General features: G+C 39.1%; 1 protein-coding gene across 5 annotated transcripts in view; it reads left to right on the top strand.

Annotated features, from left to right (window-relative positions):
* AGK (acylglycerol kinase) overlaps positions 1-25477 on the top strand; it is a 70858-nt gene that overhangs the window by 26900 nt on the left and 18481 nt on the right. For all 5 annotated transcript variants that reach the window (XM_006777088.2, XM_006777092.2, XM_006777090.2 and 2 more), the window contains 8 exons: positions 2558-2597; positions 5896-5975; positions 9772-9847; positions 15723-15815; positions 17604-17636; positions 19104-19198; positions 21627-21696; positions 24620-24699. In XM_006777088.2, coding sequence (XP_006777151.1) covers positions 2558-2597; positions 5896-5975; positions 9772-9847; positions 15723-15815; positions 17604-17636; positions 19104-19198; positions 21627-21696; positions 24620-24699 — 567 coding nt within the window. The remainder of the gene's footprint in view (positions 1-2557; positions 2598-5895; positions 5976-9771; positions 9848-15722; positions 15816-17603; positions 17637-19103; positions 19199-21626; positions 21697-24619; positions 24700-25477) is intronic.

Genomic DNA, 25477 nt, shown 5'->3' with positions numbered 1-25477 from the left:
GGAGAACCTAGCGAGAGAACATGGCTACAGAACCTGGCTGGAGAACCTGGAGAACCTAACAAGAGAACATGGACACAGAACCTGGCTGGAGATCCTAACCAGAACTTCGCTGGAGATCCAGACCAGAACTTGGCTGGAGATCCTGGCTAGGCTGCTGATCAACTGAACGCTGTCTCCGTGTCATTCCTTCTTCGCCGACTCCGTCTACACCTTTGGGGACCCCTGGACCTGTTGGGGTTGGACCCCAGCAACCCATTTCTCTTAATTCTTTTCTATAAATTATTTATTGGTCATCCTTTCTGGGTACTTGTTTTCTTAACTTCAACCTAATTAAGAACAGTTATCTTAGCAGGGCCAGCAACATGTATTAGAGATGCCTCTTACAAGAAAGCTCTGGAGCCCTGTGGGCAAGCAGCCATTTATTTTATTTTATTTATTTTTTTTAAATACCTGAGGATATGTTTTATTTTTGTTTTTTAAATTAATTTTGGAGGGAGAGGAGGAAAGGAAGAGAGAGAGAAGAGAGAGAGGAAGAGAACGAGAAGAGAGAAAGAAACACCGATGTGAGAGAGAAACATATTTTGCTTTCTGTCCTCATCCTGACCAGAATAGAACTTCAACCTTTTTTTTTTTCTTAATTTATCTTTATCATTGAAAGTATTACAGATGTCCTCTCCCCTCCACCCCACTCCTACCCTTTCCCCACAGTATAGTTTGTCCATGAACTATGCATGTATGTATGTAAGTTCTTTGCTTAATCTTTTCCCAGCCCCCCTCTCTGAAATACATCAGTCTTTTGCATGCTTCAGTGTCTATAAGTGAGATCATGTGATATTTGTCTTTCTCTGACTGGCTTATTTTGCTTAGTATAATATTCTCCAGGTCCCTCCATGCTGTCTTAAAGGGTGAGAGATCCTTCTTTTTTACTGCTGCATAGTATTCCATGTGTAAACGCACCACAACTTTTTTTCATCTACTGATGGACTCTTGAGCTGTTTCCAGATCTTAGCTATTATAAATTGCACTGCTGTGAACATAGGTCCATATATTCTTTCTGATTGGTGTTTCTGGCTTCTTAGGATATATCCCTAGAAGTGGGATCACTGGGTCAAATGGCAGTTTCATTTTTAATTTTTTGAGGAAACTCCACCTTGTTTTCCATAGTGGTTGTACTAGTCTGCATTCCCACCAGCAGTGTACTAGGATTCTCTTTTCTTCACATCCTCACCAGCACTTGTTGTTTGTTGATTTATTGATGGTAGCCATTCCTACAGGTGTGAGGTGATACCCCATTGTCATTTTAATTTTCATCTCTCTGCTAATGAATGATGTTGAGCCTTTTTTTATATGTCTCTTGGCTATCTGCAACATTTTTTAAAAATATATTTTTTTATTGATTTCAGAGAGGAAGGAAGAGGGAGAGAGAGAGATAGGAGGAGAGAGAGATAGAAACATCAAAGATGAGAGAGAATCATTGATTGGCTGCCTCCTACAAGCCCCCCACTGGGGATTGAGCCCATAACCCTATCATGTGCCCTTGACTGGAATCAAACTTGGGACCTTTCAATTCACAGGCTGACACTCTATCCACTGAGCCAAACCGGCTAGGGCATCCGCAACCTTTTGATGTAGGGATGATGCTCCAACCAGCTGAACCACCAGTGCAGCAGTCAGCCATTTAAAGTGCTCTTACAATATAAATAATAAGCACATTTTAGAGAACATATTTTGATAAGAATTTTTATTTTATTTTTGCAAGCCAAAATTTTGTCTCATGCCACAATTTTCCATTTATGATAAGTGAATGTCAGACAGTGTTATAAAAAAAATAAGAGTTAGATAAAACAGTAGCAGAAGCAACTAAACATCAAATTTATTTCTGGCGAATAACCTAAGGATTTCCACTGGGTAAGAAAATGCAGGGTGCAGTACTTTTCTATGGCTGCCCTAACAAATTATCACAAAGTTAGTCATTTAACAGAGCACAATCTGTTATCTTACAGTTCTGTGGGTTAGAATCCAACACAGGTCTCACTGGGCTCCGGTCAAGAGCTGCGCTCCTTCTGGAGGCTCTAGGGAGGAACCATTTCCTGCCTTCCAGCTTCTAGGTGGTGTCCACATCCCTGACTTCCGTCTTCAAAACCAGCAAGGTTGCCTCTCTGAACTTTGTCCCATAATCGGATTTGCCACTCATCACAACCAGCAAAATTTCCTTGTGATTAACTTAGGCACACCTTCACAGTCCATAATAGCCTCCCCAGCTCCAACCCTAAATTAATCACATCTGTAAGGTAACGTCCTCTCTGGTTCTGGGGATTACGATGGATGTTTTAGGGAGCATTAATCTGCCTGCCTTATACTGAAATAATTAACAGTGTTTCATTCAGAGAAAGTATTTTTCAGACATGGTCATAATTTGTTATAAAGTCTTTAAGAAACTTTCACTTGGGTATTTTGTAGGGAAGGTTGTACATATTTTTAAAAAACCACAAGTTTTGTTTGAATTTTGGCCTACTTATTAAAGCTAACGCTCGCTATCTTTTGTTTGCTTTAATAGTGATAACCTGCTAAGGAGAGCAGCCTGTCAAGAAGCTCAGGTAATGCCATTTGCTGTGGGACAGTCAGAACCACCTTGTCTCCGTTGTGCAGAAAACTCGCACTATTCCAGGGCACTCGTGCAGTGCCTTGCATCTGGGAGGTCTGGCTGTTTTTTCCCACTGTCAGGGGATGAATCAGGCTAAGAGCCAACTCTGAATAGAGCCGGAGGAAATTGACCATCTGCTGAAGAGCAGTTCTAACACCCACCTCTTTAGATTTGTTTACTTCTGGATTAGTCCTAAGAGCACACGGGAATTCCCATCTGTAGTTGTCCTTGAGGATGGGACATCCTGAATCATCCCTGATCTGAATAACCCCCAAAGATATCAGTTCAGAACAGGTGTTACCTCTTCAAGTCAAAACTTGTTATAATTGTTGGTTCATATTTTAAAGCCTTTCTCTTTTACCCCAACTGACTCATACCATATGCATTGTTATCCAGCCCATAGAGAGTGACTTAAATATTCATGCATCTCGCTGTATTAGTTGCAGTTGAGTTGTGAATCCTTTTAAGTTAAAGACCATATTTTTGGTCTTCCCTTTCCTCCAGATTTATACATTCTATCTTGCAGGTGAATTTCCATGACTGAGTTTCCCTTTTGTTATATGACATTTAAGTTTATGATGACAGAAATACCAAAAAAAGAAACAGGAATTCAAAAAGGTATGATGCTTATAGTAGGAGACGTGGGTGGTGAGCGTACTGATTGTTCCTGAAGTGTTTTCATGGATGACAGCAACAGTGACAATAGGTACTATTGGTAAACTACTCTCTTGAGTGGTTATCTAATTGTTCTAAATCTGTATTTCCAGAATTTTATTACTTCTTTGCTTGTTTTATCTCATATGACTAGTTGTTTTGGAAATCAAACTTTATATTCAAGTTGAGGTGGTCCCCACCCCAAGCTAATTGGCCATTAGCAACTGGAAAGTTCGTTGGGATGGGGAACCTTTTTTTCTAAGAAAAGAATGGTCGTAGGGTCCTCCCTTTCTTAAGAAAGATGCCTCCACCTCCGTCCTGAATTTCATCTCCTCTTACTTTTTCAGAGACTCTGTTCCTTGAGCTGTTTCCCCCTTCTTATATTTTACCTCTTCCCACTGTTCTAATTCTCCACTTCCCAGGCTGTGAACCCCCAAATCACCTTACCACTCCCGACCGGAGCACACTGCCCATCATACTGGAGTTACCCGAGTTGTCTGTAGCCCCCACTAAGTCTTGTCTGTGTGTGTGCACGTGGTCCCTGCAGCCCCACACAGAGCCTGGGATTGAGAGCTCACATGTAGGCACTTCCTGAATGCCAGGTGCAAAGCTCAGCACTTCCCATGCGTGAGCTCTCCGAGCCTTCTCCAGAGCCTTCCCCAGAGAAAAGGATGTTCCCTCACCCCATTTTACTGGTGGGCAACCTGAGGTTTGGAGAAATCAAGTGGCTTGCCCTGGGTCACATTTGCAGGTGGCACACCTTGGACCCAAACCCAGTTCTGCCTGACTTCAGAACCCACGTGTTAGCCTCTTTGCTGTGTGGCATCTGTACTAAACGTGCAGTCGGCATGTGATGCATGCCTAATGGAGTTTCTCCGGAGATAAAGGGAAACGCAGAGGAAACGTGAAAAAAAAAAAGAAAAGAATCCCACCCCAAGCTAATTTGCCATTAGCAACTGGAAAGTTCCTTGGGACGGGGAACCTTTTTTTCTAAGAAAAGAATGGTTTAGCTCCTCTATCTGATGTAAGTGAATTCATTCTTATAGCCTCCTCTAGTTACTTTTCCTGTTTATGCCCTTCCCTTCACAGTCTAAATTCTTGAAAAAATATGATTCTTTTTATCTCATGAAAACTTAGCTCGCTGTAGTCTTACATAAACTCATTTACCAGCTGTAAACTTGAGACTTGAGTTGCAAGAGACTAGAAACCAGGACAAGGAGGAATAATCTGGAACTATAGATCTGGAGTCAGGTTGGAATAGGAACCTGGTTCATTATATTCTTTCTGGCCACATTGCAGAAATAATATGGATAGAACAAGAACAAATTATAATATTTGGAGATTTGGCAGCAAAATGTTAAGGTCTAATTCAGTAAGAGTGAAAACAGAGTAGAAATTATAATGTACCAGAATTTTTTTTTAACAAAGAAACAGTATGTCTTTATGAAGTATTCAGAAAAAGTTTTTGTGTTTTTTTTTAAAGCAGGAAATAGACAATGGTGAGAAAGGATCTCCAGTGGACTCTCAGGGTGGAGGTGGAGTTAGAGACAGCTATTTAGTAAAAACCTCATTGACTTTCATTTTTTCCTATATTTACTTTGTACTTCCGTAGTTGAATTCTGCCTTCTTGGCCCAGACCTGCTCCCCACCATCTAAGACTTGGAATTTCACCCTTTGTCGTGCTTTCTTCCTCCCATTCTTTTTTGTTGATCTTGTCTAACCCAGACACAATAGCAGTAGCTCCTAGTCCCCAGGCCTAGACCTCTGCTTCTTCATTCTGCCATGTCCTCCATCTGCTCTTTAGAGTTGATAAAGTAAGAAAAGTTTGGGTTTTGTAGTTAGATATATGTACATTCTAGGCTGCAATTTATTAACAATGTGACTGAGTTAATTTTTCTGAATCTTGTTTTTCTAATCTATAAAAATGAGAATATTTAAGACCTCTGAGGTTTCTGAGAACTAAGAATAATGTGTGAACGTGCCAAATACGAGGTGCTAAGTAAACATTAATTACATTTCTTTCCCTGTGACAGGGGATGCTATTTAGTTATCATACAAGGTAGCAAAGAAGAGGATGCAGATAGCATATTAGGGTTATTTTATATACATATATATATATATATATATACATATATATAGATATACATATATATAATCTATAAAGATATGAAAATTAATAGATTAATAACACAAAGATTCTTTATGAACAAGCTTTAATAATAAGTTGAAGTAGAAAAAGATTATACTCTGAAATCTAAAGACAGGTGGATTAAAATTCCCTTCTGACAGACTGATGTCTTACTCATCTTGGGTTTATAATAAACATAGCCATATGATATGGAGAAAAGAAAAGTTACTTCTAGTAGGTAAAGTAAGGTTTGTTTACTACAATATACAATTCAGCTTATTAAATAATGGCACACTTTTGTGCTGTTGTTTATGGTGTTTTTGTGAATATGAAATCATGAGAACATTTTTTTCTGCTGGAGTAGATATTACATCTTCTGGGAATAAATTCTTTTGGAATGAAAGAATATATGTGATCACTAACTGAATAAAAGGACATTGACTTACAACTTGTCTTTTTTCCTTTTTAGGTGTTTGGCAATCAGCTCATTCCTCCCAATGCACACGTGAAGAAGGCAACTGTCTTTCTCAACCCTGCAGCCTGCAAGGGGTGGGTGGCTTGTTACCTATTCAGGCTTCATAAAGTGAAAAAGTCAGACTACCAGGCAGCTAGTTGGATTGTTTGGGGTTGGAAGGACTAGGTTCAATACTCTTCTAGCGATAAGAGATTTATTTGTAATGGAGAAATAATGGTTAATGGGGTAAAACTGTAAAGCTAACTGATGCTTAGCAAACTTGTCTAATCGAAGTTCACTAATCATTCCAGAATTAACACTCGCAAATAAGTCTTCTCTGCTTGACAGTAGCCCCTTGGGAAAACTGCTGCTGTGATGTAAATTATTAGACCTTCTCTGTTACGAGATGTTCAGAGATGGCCCAAGGCTCTGTGGGCTTGCAAGGTCAAAAACGCTCTTTCTGTGATCCCTGAGCCAGGTCTTGGAGGTCAGTAGAGGGAGAACACTCAGTCTTCTTGACTGAGGACATGTCCATGGGACAGGGGCCTGGAGACAGGAGTAACTAATCATGTTTCTTGCTATGTATGTCACAGGATAGTCAGTGAACTGGTCTGGCTGGCCTGGAAGGTCATGTGAGGGAATTGTGGCAATTAAGGTATGAAGAATACTTAGATAATACTTGGATAATAATTGTGTCCATGTTCCTTTATTCTAACAAATGTCCCACACTGGTTGTTGAAAGTGGGGTAGGCTGTGTGTGTAAGGGGGCAAGGAGTTTGAAGGAACTCTGTACTTTTTTTAAAAAAAATTAAAAGAATTTTTGGTAACATTGGATAATAACATGTTTCAGGCATGCAGTTCTGTAATACATCATCTGTATATTGCATTATGTGCTTACCACCCAAAGTCTAGTCTCCTTCTATCACCATGTATTTGACCTCCTTTACCCTTTTCATCCCCCCCCTCCTTCCTCTCTGTTGTTTTTCAATGAGTTTATTTTTCTTTGTTTGTTGCTTTCTATTTTATATCCCACACTAGAGGCTCAGTGCACGAATTTGTGCACCAGTGGGGTCCCTCGGCCTGGCCTACGGGATTGGGCCAAAACCGGCTCTCCAAAATCCCCTGAGGGGTCCCGGATTGCGAGAGGGCTCAGGCCAGGCTGAGGGACCCCACTCGTGCATGATAGGGGCAGGGAGGGACGTGGGAGGTTGGACAGCCAGAGAGGGTCCGCGGGAGAGCTCCAGGGTGTGTCCGGCCTGTCTCACTCAGTCCGGATTAGCCGGACCCCAGCAGCAAGCTAACCTACCAGTAGGAGCGTCTGCCCCCTAGTGGTCAGTGCACGTCATAGTGAGCTGTTGAGTGGCCTTAGCATATCATTAGCATATTATGCTTTGATTGGTTGAATGGATGACCGGACACTTAGCATATTAGGCTTTTATTACATAGGATATGAGTGAAATCATATGGTTCTTGTCCTTTAGCATCTGACTTATTTCACTTGGCATGATACTCTTAGGATCTATGTTGTCGAAATGGCAATATTTCATCTTTTTTATGTCTGAGTAGTATTCCATTGTGTATATGTACCACATCTTCTTTATTCAGTCATCTGTCGTGAGGTTGTTTCCATATCTTGCTATTAAGAATAATGCTGCAGTGAACATATGGGTACATATATCTGTACGAATAAATGTTTTCACATTTTTTAGGAAGGTACCCACAGAGGGATTGCTGGGTCATATGGTAGCTCTGTTGTTAATTTTTGAGGGACCTCTATACTGTTTTCCATGGTGGCTGTGTACATTTATATTCCCACAAGCAATGTCTGAGGATTCTTTCTTGTCCACATCCTCTCCAACACTTATTTCTTTGTCTTATTGATGATAACCCTTCTAGTAGGTGTGAACTGGTATCTCATTGTGTTTTGATTTACATTTCACTTATAGCTAATGAAGTTGAGCATTTTCTTATGTATCTGTTGGCCATCTGTATGTCTTCTGAGGAAAATGTCTATTCAGGTCTTCTGCCTTTTTTAAAATCGGATTTTTTGTTGTTAATTATATGAGTTCTTTTAATATTTTGGATATTAATATTAGCCCCTTATCAGAGGTATCATTTGCAAAAACCTTTTCCCTTTCAGTTGGTTGCCTTTTTGTTTTGTTGATGGTTTCTTTTGCTGTGCAGAAGTGCTTTTAAAAAATATATTTTTATTAATTTCAGAGAGGAAGGAAGAGGGAGAGAGAGATAGAAACATCAATGATGAGAGAGAATCATTGATTGGCTGCCTCCTGCACGCTCCCTACCGGGGGTAGAGTCTGCAGCCTGGGCATGTGCCCTTGTCTGGAATCGAACCTGGGACCTTTTGGTCCCCAGGCCAATACTCTATCCACTCTGCCAAATTGGCTAGGGCTAGTTGACTGTTTTGAAAGTACTAATAAGTTGACCTGTCTTTTACCCAAACATTTCTCCAGGGATTTTATTCAACTTTGAGACTATGCAATTGGGGACTTTCTGCAACTTCTACATCCTTTGATTCCTAGGCGTTTTCAAATCCTGACATGACTTGGACAAGAGTCACTATTGGAATGCTGTGTATGAGACTTTGAAAATACACACACTCTTCTAAGTGCTTTGTAACTGTTGCTCTTATTAAACACATCACAATCATGTCATTTCCTTTTCCTCAGAATTTACAGGCCTCCATTTTTGGGATGGGTTTATTCATTCATTTGTTTATTAACTCATTAGATACTTATTAAATATGTTCTACCTGTGCCAGACATACTCCTGGAGGCTAGGGAATTCGGGGACGCATAAGATTTGGTGTCTGTTTTTGCAAGGTTTCAAGCCTAGTCCTGAAGATTGTCTTGCAATTCACTAGTCGTCATTTGCTGTGAAAGTTCCCAAGACAGGTGTGTACATAGTGCTGGTTAACACACAGAAGGGCATGATGGTGCCTGGCAGTTTGGGGCAAGCTGTTGATTGATTATCCTGTAGTTGGACAATTTCTAACTTTCTCTGTCCCAGAAGAAATTTGGTCCTCGTGGAAAAACATTTTGCTCTTTCTCCAGGGATTTTACTGCAGTTTAAGACTTAAGAAATGGATATAGTATTTGGAGTTGTTACAGATGATGTGCTTCTTCCCCAAAGGTTATGTCCACTGGGTTAGAATTAAGCAATATTCTGTTTGGTTCACTCTGTTCCTTTGGGGCATATGAAAAATGTTACAGTAAATACATTCTCTTCCTTCTACCACTGGAATATTAATAAGCTCCTTGAGGACTTAATACATTATACCTAAGTTACAAGTATTTTTGTCTACTTTTTCATGTGGTCTCTCCAGCTCCTATACCTGTCTAGCACATAGTAGGTACTCAATAAATACTTGTTGAATGAATCAAACATTGCTTCCTGAGTGGAGTCATATCCCATGTACATTCTTCTCTAGAGCAAGGGTGGGGAACCTTTTTTTCTGCCAAGGGCCATTTGGATATTTATAACATCATTTGTGGGTCATACAAAATTATCAACTTAAAAATTAGCCTATTATAGTTGGTCAAACATTTAATTAACTCACCTCTAATGCCTTGGCAGAGCCAGACCAAATGGCTCGTGGGCCAGACATTTACCACCCCTGCTCTAGAGGAACGACCATAAACTGAGGCATCCCAAATGGAAAAGAGCTTATTGTATTAGACCAGCAGTAAACTTCTGAGGCCCCTGAGTGAGAGACTCTGTTTCTATCAGTAGAAACTCATTTCTCATTGTTATTTGAACAGTGTTTCTTCCCTAGTCTATTTCTTGTTCTACACAGGAGAAGGTGGTTTGGCTTCCTGTTCGTCCTCTTGAGAACTCATGATAAAATTTTTGTACTTTTTCCTTTGTCTACAGCAAAGCAAGGACTCTGTTTGAAAAAAATGCTGCCCCAATTTTGCACTTATCTGGCATGGATGTGACTGTCGTTAAGGTGAGACTGCTCCAGAGTGTCGACTTGATCCCAGCTCCTACTCCTTGTAACATAGCCTCTTCTCCTGACTTGTTTGCAGAAATCACTTACCACTTACGACAAGAGCAGAGCAATCAATGTTGTGTACTTGTTCTGATAATTAAGGCAATTTTGTTTTTATAAAGCATTGTCAGCTTTTCATCTTCAGAAAAGGATTAGATGGAGGCATAAGCTTGATTTCCTTTCATGTGAAGATAGGACGTGGAATTATTCTCTTAGAAGATGAATATAGCATGTTTTTTTCCAAAAAACAAAAAACCCCTGCAAATCTGAGTAATTAATTTAATTTTTTGCTAGTTCCATAGACAGGTAAACATTTTTTCTCTGATGAGGTATTATCTCTGGGGAGGAATTTTAAATGGTAAAGCTTCAGAATTTGCAAGATTTAGGTAAGAAAAACAGGTGACAAAAATAAGTTTGAGGGAATTGTGTTGTCTCAGAAGATGCTTAACGACTCCACTTTTGTTGACTTTTTAAAGTGATATGTATGTGGTATGTATAAGGAGTGCATATTTGATGAAAATCACTGTTACCATATTGCTAAGTCTATGAATAACCTATTTTTAACATTATACACTTTCATTAAATAACAACGTAAAAGGTCATTTAGTCCAATTTACCATTTCATGGTGAACTCTCTTCTCTAGCTTATCTGAGACTAAGTTGTCTGCCTCCATGATGGAGGAACAGGGTTGCGGGGAAAACTAACATTTATTTAAGTATCTGTAGTGCATACTCTGTGTATTAGAGATCATAGAATGTTTACTTGACACTAGTATTGTTCCTGGAATGTTTGGTTGAACTCACAAGTAAAACTATCTGGGCCTGGAGCTTTCTTTGGGGATTTATTTATTTATCTATATTAAATTTATTTAATGACTCTAGAAGAACTCAAGTTCTGTTTCTTGAATTAATTTTGGAAAGGTAAGTTTTTCAAGGAATTTGTTCATTTCATCAGTGTTTTCAAATTAATTGGAATTGAGTGGTTCATAATATCTGAAAGCAATAAAAATATTTCTTAATAGAACAAAAATTTCTATATATATCTATAATATCCTCTTTTTAACTTTTAGATTTCTGTAACATCTGTACTATTTCATTTTCATGCTTAATATAATTTATTTGTCCCCTCTTTTTTTTCTTTCTCTCAATAGTTTTGTGAGAGGTGTGTCAGTTTAATCCTTGCTAAGAACCATCTTTTGGCTTGTTGATCCTCTCATTTGTTTCATTAATATCTAATTTATCTTTATTGTTTCCTTCTACTTTCTTTGGATTTTTTTTTTCTGCTGTCCTTTTTTGACATTTTAATGTGGATGTTTATTTTTATTAATTTTATTCTTCTGTCCTGCTATATACATTGAAAGCTATAAATGTACCATAATTCAGCTTCATCCTAGAAGTTTTTGTTCTATTAAAACATATTTTTATTCCTTTCAGAGAGGAAGAGAGGGAGAGAGAAATAGAAACATCAATGATGAGAGAGAATCATTGCTCGGCTGTCTCCTGCATACCTCACACTGGGGATTGAACCTGAAACCCAGGCATGTGCCCTGACTGGAAATCGAACTGTGACCTCCTGAGCTACGCTGACTGGGATGCATCCTAGAAGTTTTGATGTGTAATATTTTCATTGCTAAGTATTTTCTGATTTTCGTCATGATTTTTGTTTGACCTATGAATTAGGAAGGCATGTTTTTAAATTTCCAAATTTAAAGTTTTTCCAAATCTTTTTGCTAATGATTTCTGATTTTATTGGTGTTTTTGTCAAAGAGTGTAGTCTATAAATTCCAGTATTTTAAAATTTGTTGAGACTTGTTTTGTGGCCTAGCATGTGGTTTGTTTTCATGAATGTCTCATGTATGCCTAAAAAGAATTTATATCAGTTACTGGAGAGCATATTCTGTATATGTGTCCATTAAGTCAAATCTATTGTGTGCCTCAAATCTATGCCCTTGCTGATTTTTTCTTCTGTTTAACTATAGGTTATTCAGAGAGAGAGGTATTAGAAATCTCCCATTATAATTGTGGATTTGTCTATTTCATGACATGGTTTTGTCAATTTTTGCTTTTTGTATTTTGAGACTATTAGTATATGCACCCAAGTTTCAGATTATTTTATTTTCCTTGCATTTTGATCCTATCACAGAGTGACTCTCTTTGGCACTAATCCTGCTTTTTGCCATAGTCTGTCTTACCTGTTATTAGTAGTAATTGTACTGGCTTACTTTGGCTAGTTTTTGCCTGGCATAATTTTTACATCTCTTTACTTTCAGCCTTTTGTATCCTTATGTTTTAGATGCACCATTTGTAAAGGTGCAAAACAGGATATTTCAAAAATCAATTTTTTTTGGCTTTTGACTAGGCCACTTAATCCATTAACAATTATTATAATTGTTGATTTATTTAGATTTATTTCTATAGTAGTTTATTGCTATATAACAAACTGCCTGGACAACTATTTTTCTGCTCATGAGTCTTGGTCAGCAGTCTGTGTTCAGAGCTGTTCTTTTGCTGGTCTAGCCTGGGCTCCTTACTGACCTGTCTTTTCATGGCTTGATAGCGCATTTCTTTTTATCACTGAATAATATTCCATTGTATGGATGTACAACAGTTTATTTATCCATTCACTTACTGAATGGTTGCTTCCAATTTTGGCAATTATGAATAAAGCCGCTATAAACATTCATGCCCAGGTTTTTCTGTGGACATGTTTTCTGCCCACTGGGGTAAATACCTAACAGGGCATTTGCGGGATTGTATGGTAAGAGTGTGCTTAGCTTTGTAAGAAACTGCCAGGGAGCATTTAGAGTCTTGCTTCCCAGCATGTCATCAGTTTGACTCAAAAAAACTCACAAAAATTTCCCCCTCAAAAGAAAAAGAAATCGCCAAACTGCCTTTTCAAAGTGGCTGTACCATTTTGCATCCCCACCAGCAATGAATGAAATTTCCTATAGCTTTGTGTCTTTGTAAACATTTTGTGTTGTCAGTGTTTTGGGTTGTAGTCATTCTAATGGGAATGTATGCTAAGGGAGGGCAAAAGTGGGTTACATACAATATTGACCATATTTTCAATTGTATATTTTCCATTTGTATATCTTCTTTGGTGTGATGTTTGTTCAGATCTTTGCTCTTGTTTTTTGTTTGTTTTCTTACTGTTGATTTCTAGAGTTCTTTGTATATTGTGAATACAAGTCATCAGATATGTGTTTTGCAAATATTTTCTCTTATACAGTCTTGTAAAGCTGTTTTGTAATTGTCTTAACAGTGTTTTTCCCAGAGCAGAAGTTGTTAATTTTAAGAAAGTCCAACTTGTCTATTTTTCTCCCATTGATCTTGCTTTTTGTTGATTTATCTAAAAACTCATTGCCAAACCCAGGATCATCTAGATCAGTGGTTCTCAACCTTCCTAATGCTGCGACCCTTTAATATAGTTCCTCATGTTGTGGTGACTTCAACCATAAAATTATTTTCATTGCTGCTTCATAATGGTAATTTTGATACTGTTATGAATCATAATGTAAATATCTGATATGCAGGATGTATTTTCATTGTTACAAATTGAACATAATTAAAGCATAGTGATTAATCACAAAAAATATGTAATTATATATGTGTTTTCCGATGGTCTTAAGTGACCCCTGTGAAAGAGTCGTTCAACCCCCAAAGTAGTCACGACCCACAGGTTAAGAACCGTTGATCTAGATCCTATCCTGTGCAATTTTCTAGAAGTTATATAGTTTTATTTTACATTTAAGTTTACAACCCATTTTGAGTTAATTTAAGAAAAGTGTGAGGTTAATGTGTTGATTCATCTTTTTGCATCATTATGCCACTTTTTATCTTTCCTCTTTGGTGCATTTGGAATTTTCATCTTAAGATCAGAACCTCAAATGTGTTATCCCTGTTCATGTAACCTTTTAAATTATGGTCTGTTAAATCTGTCAAGATCTTTTTGCACTTTGGCTCTTTCCTGCCTGTCCTTTTTTTTTACAAATATTTATTGAGTGCCTACTATTAGGTAAGCCTGTCTGTCCTCAGAGAGCTTCCATTCAAAGTGTGAAAGGAAGGGATGCAGAAAAGAAACATACAAATAAACACATGATTTGTCCAATGATGATAAATGCCAAGGGGAAAAATCAAGCAGGGTAAAGAGACCAGGAGTAATAGGGGTGTTAGTTTAGTGCAGAATACCAAGGAAGGCCCGTCTGGTAAGATGACCTTTGAACAGAGACCTGAAGGGAATGAGTGAGTCATGCAGCTGCTCAAAGAGGGAAAGAATCCAGGCTGAGCAGACTGCATAGTCAAGGCGGGAGTGTGCTTGGGTGACTGAGGGGGAGTAAGGAGGCCATTGTTGGAGTGGAATGAACCAGGGGAGACAGGGAGAGAGGGTGAGGTTGGACAAAGAAGGAGGGGCAAGATTATCAACTTTGTATTACTTTCGAATTCAGTAAATTATAATTTGCATCCATTGTTGATACAGTGTTGTGTAGGAAGAGACTGAAGGGAGAACCCTAAAGAGATGTCACTAAGACTCTACCTACACTTTGATGTTGCTTCTCTGAGCATCTCACTTTGAGCCTAGTCAACTGGTATCTAATTTAATTGTATTCTAACATATTATTTTCATATTTTCCCACCTTGTCTCCAAGGATATTGTTAAATAGCTTGCCAGGTGCCTTGCTGAAACCAGTTATAATGTCTGTCTAGTTTCCCAGATCTATGGATCTAGTGACCTATCAGAGATGAGCATGAGTCTGAAATGCGTCACTCTTAGCCAACCCATGCTCATTCCCAATGATCACCTATTTCAGGGTGTTCACAAACCATCCTTTTAATTAGGATTGGCATATTTTTTAATGAAATATTTGAAAATATATAATTATAAAACCAGTCATTCCAATTTTTAGAATAAAAGTAGGACCATTCATCATAAAATTAATGGTGTTAGTTTAGGGACTTCCTTTTTCCTTTGTGTTAACTGACTTATTGGCTCAGGTGCTTTAGTCTCTCTGAAATCTAAATCTTTAATTTTTACCTATTAGTCTAGTATAGTGTCAGATGGAGGGAGTATTTCCTTATTTTAGCATTAGTTGCACTATGTCTATTAAAATTCAATGTTTGGTTTTAGAGGTGGTGGCTTAGATGGTCCATTAAGTCTGCGTATGTATCTGAGATAAATATTATCAATAAAAATGGTGATGCCTAGGTGCGTCTTGACTAATTTGAGTCATACCTGTATTTTATGTACAATGTTCCTATGTTCAATAATAACCCCCTTTGATTTAGTACAGTACCAGGTATGAGCAGTTATTTTGCTAGTTGCTTTACAATGGCATTATGGGGAAGCTATGATTAGCCCCTCTCCTAACACACATACTTCCATTGATTAGGAAATTAAGATCTGAGAGTTTGAGGCTACTCAGCTAAAAAGTAACAGAGTTGAGACTTAATCTAGGTCACTTGGGCTCCCAAATCTGTGCTCTTTTCATCCCATTTGCTTCATATTTGCACTTGCACTTCCTGCTTTCAGATAAAAGGCACTGGTAAATGATGTCATAGACTGCACTGGACTGGAAATGGGTTCTCTGATGAGCTTTCTGTTAACAGATAAATCAAGTAAGGAGCTGACTGGGTGGTTTCTGAGGTCCCTTCCAGTTCTAAAGGTATAAACTATAAAAACTGTACCGCGTTGCTTTGTTAGCTACTTAGTGTTTCATGTCTATCAATTATGTAGAATTTAAGAAAATACTCAATGTATTTAATAACCTGTATGTTTTAGCCTTTCACCAGTGGCCCTAGGATAATAAATTGACCCAAGGCTTCCTTTGTATTTCAGACAGATTATGAGGGCCAGGCCAAGAAACTGCTGGAACTGATGGAAAACACAGACGTGATCATCGTTGCCGGAGGAGATGGGACATTGCAGGAGGTATGGCCCTTTTCTTGTGTGAAACCATTTGGGTGAGAGAGACAGAAAGTTCATCTTAGAGCAGTGGCATATAGTGGTTATAATTTAAGGAAATTATTTCTTTGTAATCCATTTGTGGGGATTGTTTCTGAAACAAGTATATCATTACTTTTTTCTCATGCACTGTTTTTTTTAGTCTGATGAAATTGAATAGAATAGGAAACAAAATGGTGGTGGGTATGGTAAGCTTTTTATATTCTGAAGACTGTTATGGCAATCATAATTTCAGTGATGAGGAAAGTTTCTTATAAAAGAAAGATTCCTTTAAAAGAGGTGTCTGTTGGGGCAGCTGGATGCCTGCGTGGCTGCGTGGTTGGACCCCCGGGTGGAAGGCAGCATGTTTTACCTGTCTCAGGGCCCCTGGGGATTGAACCCACAACCTTTTTAAAACATATGTGTATTTTTAAAATTGCTTTCAGAGAAGAAGGGAGAGGGGGAGAGAGAGAAAAACATTGATGACAGAAACATAGATCAGCTGCCTCCTGCATGCCTGCTACTGGGGATCAAGCACACAACCCAGGCATGTTCCTAATGGAATCAAATCCAAGACCTTTTGGTGCATGGGACAATACTCTCCCACTGAGCCACACGAGCCAGAGTTGTCCTATGTTTGACTCAACAATTATGTGAGCCTTAGTAAGCTTCTTTTTAAAAGGTTGTGCTAATGATCTTGTAATTGTTTTTATGGCTTTTTAATGAAGTGTGAAGAATACTGATAGCATGCCAACAAAGAATGAAGGAGGCCTCCTGACAGCCCCATTTAATCCTAGAATGCAGTCAGGCAGGAGATGAAAGGAGAAGATGGGCATTAGCCTTTACTTTATAGAACCTTTTTAAGAAACACACCAAATTGTGCATTTGGTATGACCCAGTCATAAAAATATGCCCTGATAAAGAAGGGATATGAGGGCAATGTACCAAAATATAAATGACTGACTAATGATGTTTATTCTGCATAGTGGGTTTATGAGGAAGTATTTTTTCTTAAGGTATTTTTCTGTTTTTACAAGACATATGTACTATAGTTTTAAAATGAAAAATAAATTATGCAAAAATTGAAATAAAAAGTATCTTTTCTTAGGGGCACTACTATCCCCTGTGTCTTTACCTTCATCAGTGAGAAACATTTGTGGAGAGCAGGCATCTTGGAGTGTAGCCACAGGTTGTGTTTCCTATATATGCACTTCACTGTGACAGATGAGGCTCTTGTATACAGTTGATGTGAGCACACATTTAGACCCATATTCTAGAACTAAAACATAATTTTGCTAATATAATGTGGAGATTTTATAGCTATTTTAACTGAGTCTGGCCAGCATGGCTCAGTGGTTGAGGATCAACCTATGAAGTAGGAGGTCAGAATTTGATTCCTGGTCAGGGAACATACTTGGGTTGCAGGCTAGATCCCCAGTGTGGGCCATGCAGGAGGCAGCCAATCAGTGATTGTCTGTCATCATTGATGTTTTTATCTCTTCCTCTTCCTTCCTCTCTGAAATCAATAAAAATATATTTAAAAAATTAATTATTGTATCTTAGTCTTGATTATACTATGGACCTTCGGTCAAGAATAAAATTTAAGTTAGCTCTGATCCGATTAGAGAATACTGTGTGTTTCAATAGCCCATGCAGCTTTTGACATAGTTTCTAGGAAAAAAACAGGAAGAAGTTTGTGGTCCATGAAAATTGAATCCAGTTCTTTTATGATAAAGGAAATACATGTTGTTCATAATTTTTCTGTAACATTTGTAGGTTGTTACTGGAGTTCTTCGAAGAGCAGATGAGGTGAGCTTTTAAGAGGAGTCATTGCATTTTACTTTTATGTTTCTGTTCTTTTTATATCTCTTTACTTCCTTCTTTTACCTTTTCCCCCATTTTGTATTTTAAGGCAGCACAAGTGTGGGTCCTTGGATTTTAGAAAGACACGTGGGGCTGCCTGTGTCCTCGGACACTCTTATTAGCCTGAGGCGGACTTACCTGCTTTGGGAATCCAGAGTATCCAACAGCTTTCACTAGGAGTTGTTTAAAACATACAACTTTTAATACAGTCTTTTCCAGAGGATTCCTTTATAAATAAATATTTACATGGCGAAATCTAAAAAATGTTAAGTAAAAAAGGCAGGCTGCCAAAGCACATTATGCATCTCTGCAAAGTTTTAAAATGTAGAAAACAGATCTATGTTGGTGGATGCCTTATGTAGTGAAAGAGTAACAACACGATGGAAAGGCATCACACCCTTGGGACAACGGCGTCCTCTGAGAGCGAGTGAGAGAGAGAATAAGACCAGAAGCAACTGCAGTTATGTCTATTATCATTTTACTTCTTAAAACATCTGAAGCAAACATGGCAAAAAGTAACATTTGATAAATCTGGGTGGTGGGTGTATGAGTGTTTGTGACATTATTTTAAACATTTTTCTACAGCAGTTTAACATATTTTGCAAATAACAAGAAAGAAGACCCTTCCTGGTCCCTTTGGCAATAATAATAGATCATCTTCAACATAGTCTTTAAGGCAGTGGTTCTCAACCTGTGGGTCGCGACCCCTTTGGCTGTCAAATGACCCTTTCACAGGGGTCGCCTAAGACCGTCCTGCATATTAGATATTTACATTCCAATTCATAACAGTAGCAACATCACACTTATGAAGTAGCAACGAAAATAATTTTATGGTTGGGTCACAACATGAGGAACTGTATTTAAAAGGCCAGAGGTTGAGAACCACTGCTAGGGCCTTATAGTGTGTCTTTGTTTGTGGCATTTAATTTGGTGGCTGTGCCATTACTTTCTGCTACACAAACTTGCTGATCCCCTTTGCCCTAGTTATACTTGAGATAGTTTATAAAGTACTTTCCCTATCATTGGCTACTGTACATATGTTAGATATTTTTAGTTGAATTTTATCTGCAACTTTTTGAAGTAATGTGACAACATAACACACTGTCACAATTGTCCATTCATCTGGTATCTTTAAAACCCTTCTTTTTTTGACCAGATTTCTTTAAAGTAGTTGCTAGTAATGAGCACCAAAATATTTCTTTCAAATTCAAAGTTCTGTCATTTTTCTAGACTGCCTCCTTTTAGGAATTGCTCCAGGCATGGCCCGATTGCTGGTCCAGGGCCTAGAAAGGGAGACAAGAAGGCGGGCCCAGGTCACTTCCAGTTACTTATCTCATAGGAGACACATGTGTGCCTCTCTGTTCAGCCTGCTTTTCTGACCATGACAATAACACTTCCTCTTCTTTCTCCCAGGCTGCCGTCAGCAGGATTCCCATCGGATTTATCCCACTGGGGCAGACCAGCACTTTGAGTCAGACCCTTTTTGCCGAAAGTGGAAACAAAGTCCAGTAGGTTGTGGGCTGTGGCTGAGCGAGCCTGGGGATGGGCAGTTCCCCTGTCGGATATGATATTTGTGTTCAGTTTTGATAGCCTGGATCCTCAAATCATTGAGAAGACCTAGATCAGAGACTAACCTGTCAGTTCATTGGGAAGGTTCCCTGCTGGGTTGTGAGACCCTGATGATCTGACATGAAGTGCCAGGTCAGGTATGGAGGTGAATACCGAAATCCTTTTCAGTTATAAGAATGGCCTCCCTGATTCAAACTGTTTTCATACTTTTGCATTCTAAGATTCCCTAGTGAAAACAGATTTGCACTAATCATTTGTTTGCTTTAGGTATATCCGATGACAAATAGCAAGTCTCTTGTGAAAATGGAACAGTAGCCTTGGCTTCATTATCTTGATTGTATAAGTAGCTAAAACAACAAAATATAGTCACATCCTTTGGGGAACACCTGACGTGGAAGGTGTATGAATAGAGCAGGCAGAGGGAGTGGTGTAGCCCTAATGTCTAAATTAAATTGCAGGAGTCGGGCAAATTGTTATTGTTCATTTTTATCCAAAGCATTGTATAAAAAAGCTCTTGTCTTCAGAGGAGATAGGAATCATGAGTTTGAGGTTTGAATTGGGGATTAATATGAACTGGAGCAGATGGTTCCCAGGCTCTCACTGTCAGTTGCCTGACCTTTACCGTAAGCTTGGTGACACCTGAGGGGCAGTCAGCTGATGAATATTTGTTGAATGACTTAATTAAGATCTTATGATGTTTCTGGTTATTATAACCATTTAGAATCAGTAACAATAATGATATTCAGGTGATTTTTTTTTTCCTTTGGGATTTTGATTAGGCTTGTTTTGTGGATTTATTTTTGCTATTGTATTTTTAGGAGTCATCTTACATCTTTTCATTCTATATGTTCTTTCTCTATTTTTTATAAAACCTGGGTTCACATATCAAACACTAGACATAAACATAGACATATCAGAGCCTTCATTGAAACATTGCTTGCGTGTCAAACCTTAACTAATAGGGAATGTTTAGCTCCTCACAGTCATGCTGAAGCCCGTTTCAGTTCACTGTCTTTTCATTCCCCGTTTAGAATTTCTGGGGCAGTAGATGTGGCAATGAATTACTCGAACAGTTTTGTTTACCCAACATAAATCCCACCTGGTTTAGGTCTTGGTTGCTGTAGAGAGCTAGTCTTTCCTTTGTATCAGTAGTGACTATTGAACTGCAGAGCCAACATTCTCGAACATGTCACCCATCAGGAGGGAGCCATGTGCTTGGAGAACCCTTGCCTGTCCAAAAGCCAGTTTGTGCCCAGCGCGGCCACCCTGAAGGTCTTCGTAGTCTTCGGCTTTGGGAGCTGATTTTCCTGTAGTTATTATGTGGCTGCCTCTAGCTCTATTTAAAGATTGAGGAAACATAATTTAGAGCACACCCCAGGGCTCTTAGGTAATTAAGTCAGTCTGCCCTGGGTTCAGAATCAGGTGGGCCTCTGCACATGGCAGATGCCTGAGGCTATTGGGAAGAACAGGCTTTGCTTTTTGTACTGCTGTCAAGATGTGTTGTCCCACAATTAGTGTGGGAGGAATCTTGGATTGGAAGATTGCAGGTAAATTATCATTAAAAAATAGCTGTAATGTGCTATGGTGCTGATCTGTTTAGAACTTGGCAGTTGTTGCTGGAGAATAAATTTAGGTTGCGTTTTAGCTGTCTTCTGCCAAGCAGTTTTGAAAAAAAATATTAATATAGGAAGGCCTTTTTTTATAGTTGCCACATTTGTTGTTAAGGTCAGCCTCTCAAGCACTTCCTAAACCCTCTCAGTGTGCTAACTACTACGCAGAACACGTACAGTGACTGACCCTTCCTACTGACTTCCTTCACAGTGAACATGTTCTGGGTCATCTAAACTTGTGATACTGCATCTTGCTGTTTGCTGCACTGAATCTCGTTTTCTAAACTGCTATCCACTTCATAGATAGTATCTGTATTGGGAGGAAAAAATGGGGTAAAGGCATTTCGATAAAGAAATATGAGAAAGTAAAATAGGTTGTTTCTTATGTCCCAACTTGCTTACTAAGGAACCCAGAATATAATCTAAGCATTTGCATGAATGTGCATGTTCTTGGGTTTTAAGGTCTCTGAAGTTGTATCTAACTTTGTTAGCAACTCCCATTCCAGTGGCTATGATTCATCCTGACCACGCCGGGGGGGGGGGTGTCTGTGGGGCTGTGTCAGAGCCGCCCACTGTATTTGTGTCCGTCGTTCTTTTATGCTTCTTTGTTCTGTGTTCTCGGTTTTTTGAAGGACTATGTGTTTTTTTCCAGAGCCAATTATTAATACTGTGGGTGGGTGGGGGAGAGAGAGAGAGAGTTGGGGGAGCTGTTGCTTATTTTTCACAACATGACCATTTCCTTCTTGTTATCTTTCAGACATATTACTGATGCCACACTTGCCATTGTAAAAGGAGAGACAGTCCCACTTGATGTCTTGCAGATCAAGGTAAGTCCTTTCTTGAGTTTGAAAATATAAACAAAGTGATACACATAAAGAAAACAAAATGTAACATTTCAAATGAGATCATGAAAACTGCAGTCCCTCTTCTTACCCTTTCCTACCCCAAATATAACTTCCCAGAGAAAAAAATTTTGCCTGTTTATTCTAGTCACCACAAATAAATATGCTTATGATGCTATTTTTAAAAATTGTGTTAAAAATATACATAAAATTTACCATCGTAACCACTTTTAAGTGTCCAGTTCAGCACTGTTAAGTATATAATACTAGTTTTTGATTTATAAATTTTAGACCTTATCTCTTGGCCTCTTTGTTATGCATAAGAATTGCTCTGCATCTCCTCCCAATATAGTTTTGTTACTATTTTTAGTTCCTTTATTGATTAACTTTGTACCTCAAGTATTTCTCTGCCTCATATGGCTATTCTGAGTATTAAAAGAGCTAATAGCTCTGATTGGTGTGGCTCAGTTGGTTGGAGCATCATCCCATACACTGAAAGATTGTGGGTTCCAGTCCTGGTCAGGGCACATACCCAGGTTTCAGGTTGGATCCCCAATCGAGATGTGTGTAGGCAACTGATCAATATTTCACTCTCACATCAGTGTTTCTCTCTCTCTCTCTCTCTCTCTCTCTCCCTCTCTCCCTCTCCCTCTCTCTCTTTACCTCTCCCTTCCTCTCTCTCTAAAATTAATTTTATTTTAAAGCATGTCCTCGGGTAAGGATTTTAAAAAATGGAATAAAAGAGCTACTAAATGTAAAGCACTTAGGACAGGGCCTGATTTCATCTTACCTATTTGCATGGTGGCCTCCCCTTCCTCCCATGTTCTGCGAATGGTAAAATCCTTCTTTTCCATCTGTTCTTTGCTGGGGCTTGTCATTCTTTGGAATTCAGGTTACTTGGTTGTCTTGCATTCTCAGTCCACAGGTGGGCATAGAAGTATTATGATTTTGTTAGATTATCTGGCTTTTCCTCATTTTTACGATGGGAACAACGTTCTTTGTAACGTCTTATATCCTAGATGGGAGCAATATTTCCCATTTTCTATTGGGTTGTCTCATGCTGAGTGATTTGTAGATGAACTCATGAATTATTTTAGAAATATATTTGCTGGCAATGCAAATATATTGCTTAGAACCAATAACACCCAAAGCAGTGAGCATCCTGACATCCAAATATGGTCTCTAAAGCGAGTCTCTAAAATGCGTTACCAGGACTCTGTGAAGGGCTGGCTTTCAGAGTCAGGGCAAGGAAGTACTCAGAAACTAAGAGAGGCAACACAGAAAGACATAGAAGACAGCCCGATGGTGCCCCCCTGGCCAATTTTGGGGCAGTTGAAACATCAAAAAGAAGTATAATGCAATGGATTATAATACATTAAGTAAAAATGAAGAGTCCACAGTGATGATATTACAGAAGAATTGCCAGTTTGTAAATACAGAAGGAGTGATAGAGTGAGAGAATTACCATTTTGTAATCACCAATGAAGTCATTGAGATCCTCAATAGCTGCTAGAACTATTAGATAAAGGGTTGTTGGGAAACAAATACTCTCACAGTATCACAGATTACTTAGTAATTGCAAAGGGAACATATGCCTTAATAGAACTGCTATCCTAAAATGTTGCTATTAGTTACATAGCGTAGGCTGTAGGCATATTTACAATTGGCGAACCCATGAGCTTGCGGCCTCTTTTCCTTTGTTCTTGATATCTGGACTCTCCACCTCATTGGTCACAATAAACATGATTTAAGTTGCAATTGAGTCTTTGGCATATAATAAAGCTAAATTGTTCTCACAAAAATGGGAGGGCTTGCCGAAACCGGTTTGGCTCAGTGGATAGAGCGTCAGCCTGCGGACTGAGGGGTCCCAGGGTCGATTCCGGTCAAGGGCATGTACCTGGGTTGCGGGCACATCCCCAGTGGGAGATGTGCAGGAGGCAGCTGATCGATGTCTCTCTCTCGTCGATGTTTCTAACTCTCTATCTCTCTCCCTTCCTCTCTGTAAAAAATCAATAAAATATATATTAAAAAAAAAAAATGGGAGGGCTGTGCTGAAATTCTAACCTAGCAGTTACTACACATCAGCCTCTATGAAGATATTTAAAAATATTATTACTCAAGAAGGTGAATCTGGATATATCTTAACAATTGAGTGATTTAAAAGCTTGCTGCTTTTGGTACATGTGCGAGAAATAATGCATTCCAGAGTAACTAGGAATTAACTGGAAATTATTTTATTATATATCCTGATATGTATATTATTCATACTTTAAGGAAGGTCCATCACAGAGCATAAACTCTCAGAGGTGGCTCCATTGTGTATGTTTTCTATACATTGCTTATGTCACTGACTTACTAGAAACTTGCTGATTATAATATGTATATGCAATATTTCACCATAAAGCATTGGACCAAATCCAAATCACTTTGTGTTCTGACTTATTACAACAAGTAGCAGGCTGTATTTTCACATATTCAGGTGAAACATTGTAGTGTGCCAGGATTATGATCTTACTTGAGAGCCCCTGGCCCTTTAAAGGGGATGCAGGCTCAAATTCTCTTGGGCTCAAGCAGGTGCATGAGAGCAGAAGTTCTGGCTAAGCCGACACCTAATGGGTCCAGGAACCAGAATAGTTAAGCACTCCTTAATTTCCAGGCTGAAGTATGATAACATGTTCCCTTGCCAGCTGGTTTATGAGCTCTAATATATAAAAGTTAGTTTCATTTAGAGTATGTTTTATTCAAGTACTTTTCCTGAACACTCACAGAGTTGATTTCTTAAATTGTGAACATCCTTTTAGAATTTGTTTGATGAAAAGTAGGCCGTGTTCATTCGCTGGGTACTTAACTGTAGACAGTTCCAAGTTATTGTCAGCATTACTTTAAATTAAATGTGTTTTACTTCCAGGGTGAAAAGGAACAGCCCGTGTTTGCAATGACTGGCCTTCGGTGGGGATCCTTCAGAGACGCTGGCGTCAAAGTTAGCAAGTAAAGGATTACTGTATGGATTGCGATGACTTTTATAAAATCTTTTTATTCTGTTCCTGTCTCTCAGGTGTCACTATACATTGATCTTCCAGGAATAGATCTGGTGGGTCTGGAGGTTGACTTATCTATGATTAATAGAGTCAGAGGTTTGCATCTTGAGCCGAAAGGTTGGGGGAAGTTCGGGTTTACTCCGTGCTGGCTTGGTGGTGGCCAAGGAGGAGAGGGGGACCTGTTTCTAGAGGTACTGCTTCAGGCTCACGCTAGACTGAAGGGGAACGGATGGCCTGTCGCCCTGTACCTGCTTATCTGGTACCAAGTGACAGGCACGGCTGGGGCCAAAGCCGCTTCCCCAGCCTTGGCCGGAGGACTCCCCGAGAGCTGCCCTGGAAGGCTGGCAGGTTGGGAGACCACGCTGCCTCTTAGAAGGCCAGTGGCTGCTTGGGTGTGTTGTGAGATGGAAGAAGCAGACCTGTTGGGGCTGTGACTAGAGGGCCGTCACTGGCTATTAATGGGGATGGATTTACTTTTGGAAAATTCATGTGTAACATGGAACTCTTGGCTGGGAGAAGGGCTGCATCCTGTCTGTTTGATGGGGAAGGGAAGGGCAGGCAGCAGCCTCCTGAGACGGGACCCAGGGAGCCGCTGTGTGAGGCTCAGGTCACACCTGGTGGGTGTTGATTTTTACCTTTTCTTAAAAACAGGGGTACAATTTTAGTATAGTTTGAATGGATTATGATGGATCTCACACATAGCTTTTATCTTTCACTTTGGGCATTCC

This window comes from Myotis davidii, unplaced genomic scaffold, assembly GCF_000327345.1.
Source record: "Myotis davidii unplaced genomic scaffold, ASM32734v1 scaffold329, whole genome shotgun sequence".
NCBI lineage: Eukaryota > Metazoa > Chordata > Mammalia > Chiroptera > Vespertilionidae > Myotis > Myotis davidii.
Note: the sequence above shows the minus strand (reverse complement) of the source record. Positions and strands in the feature narration are given on the sequence as shown.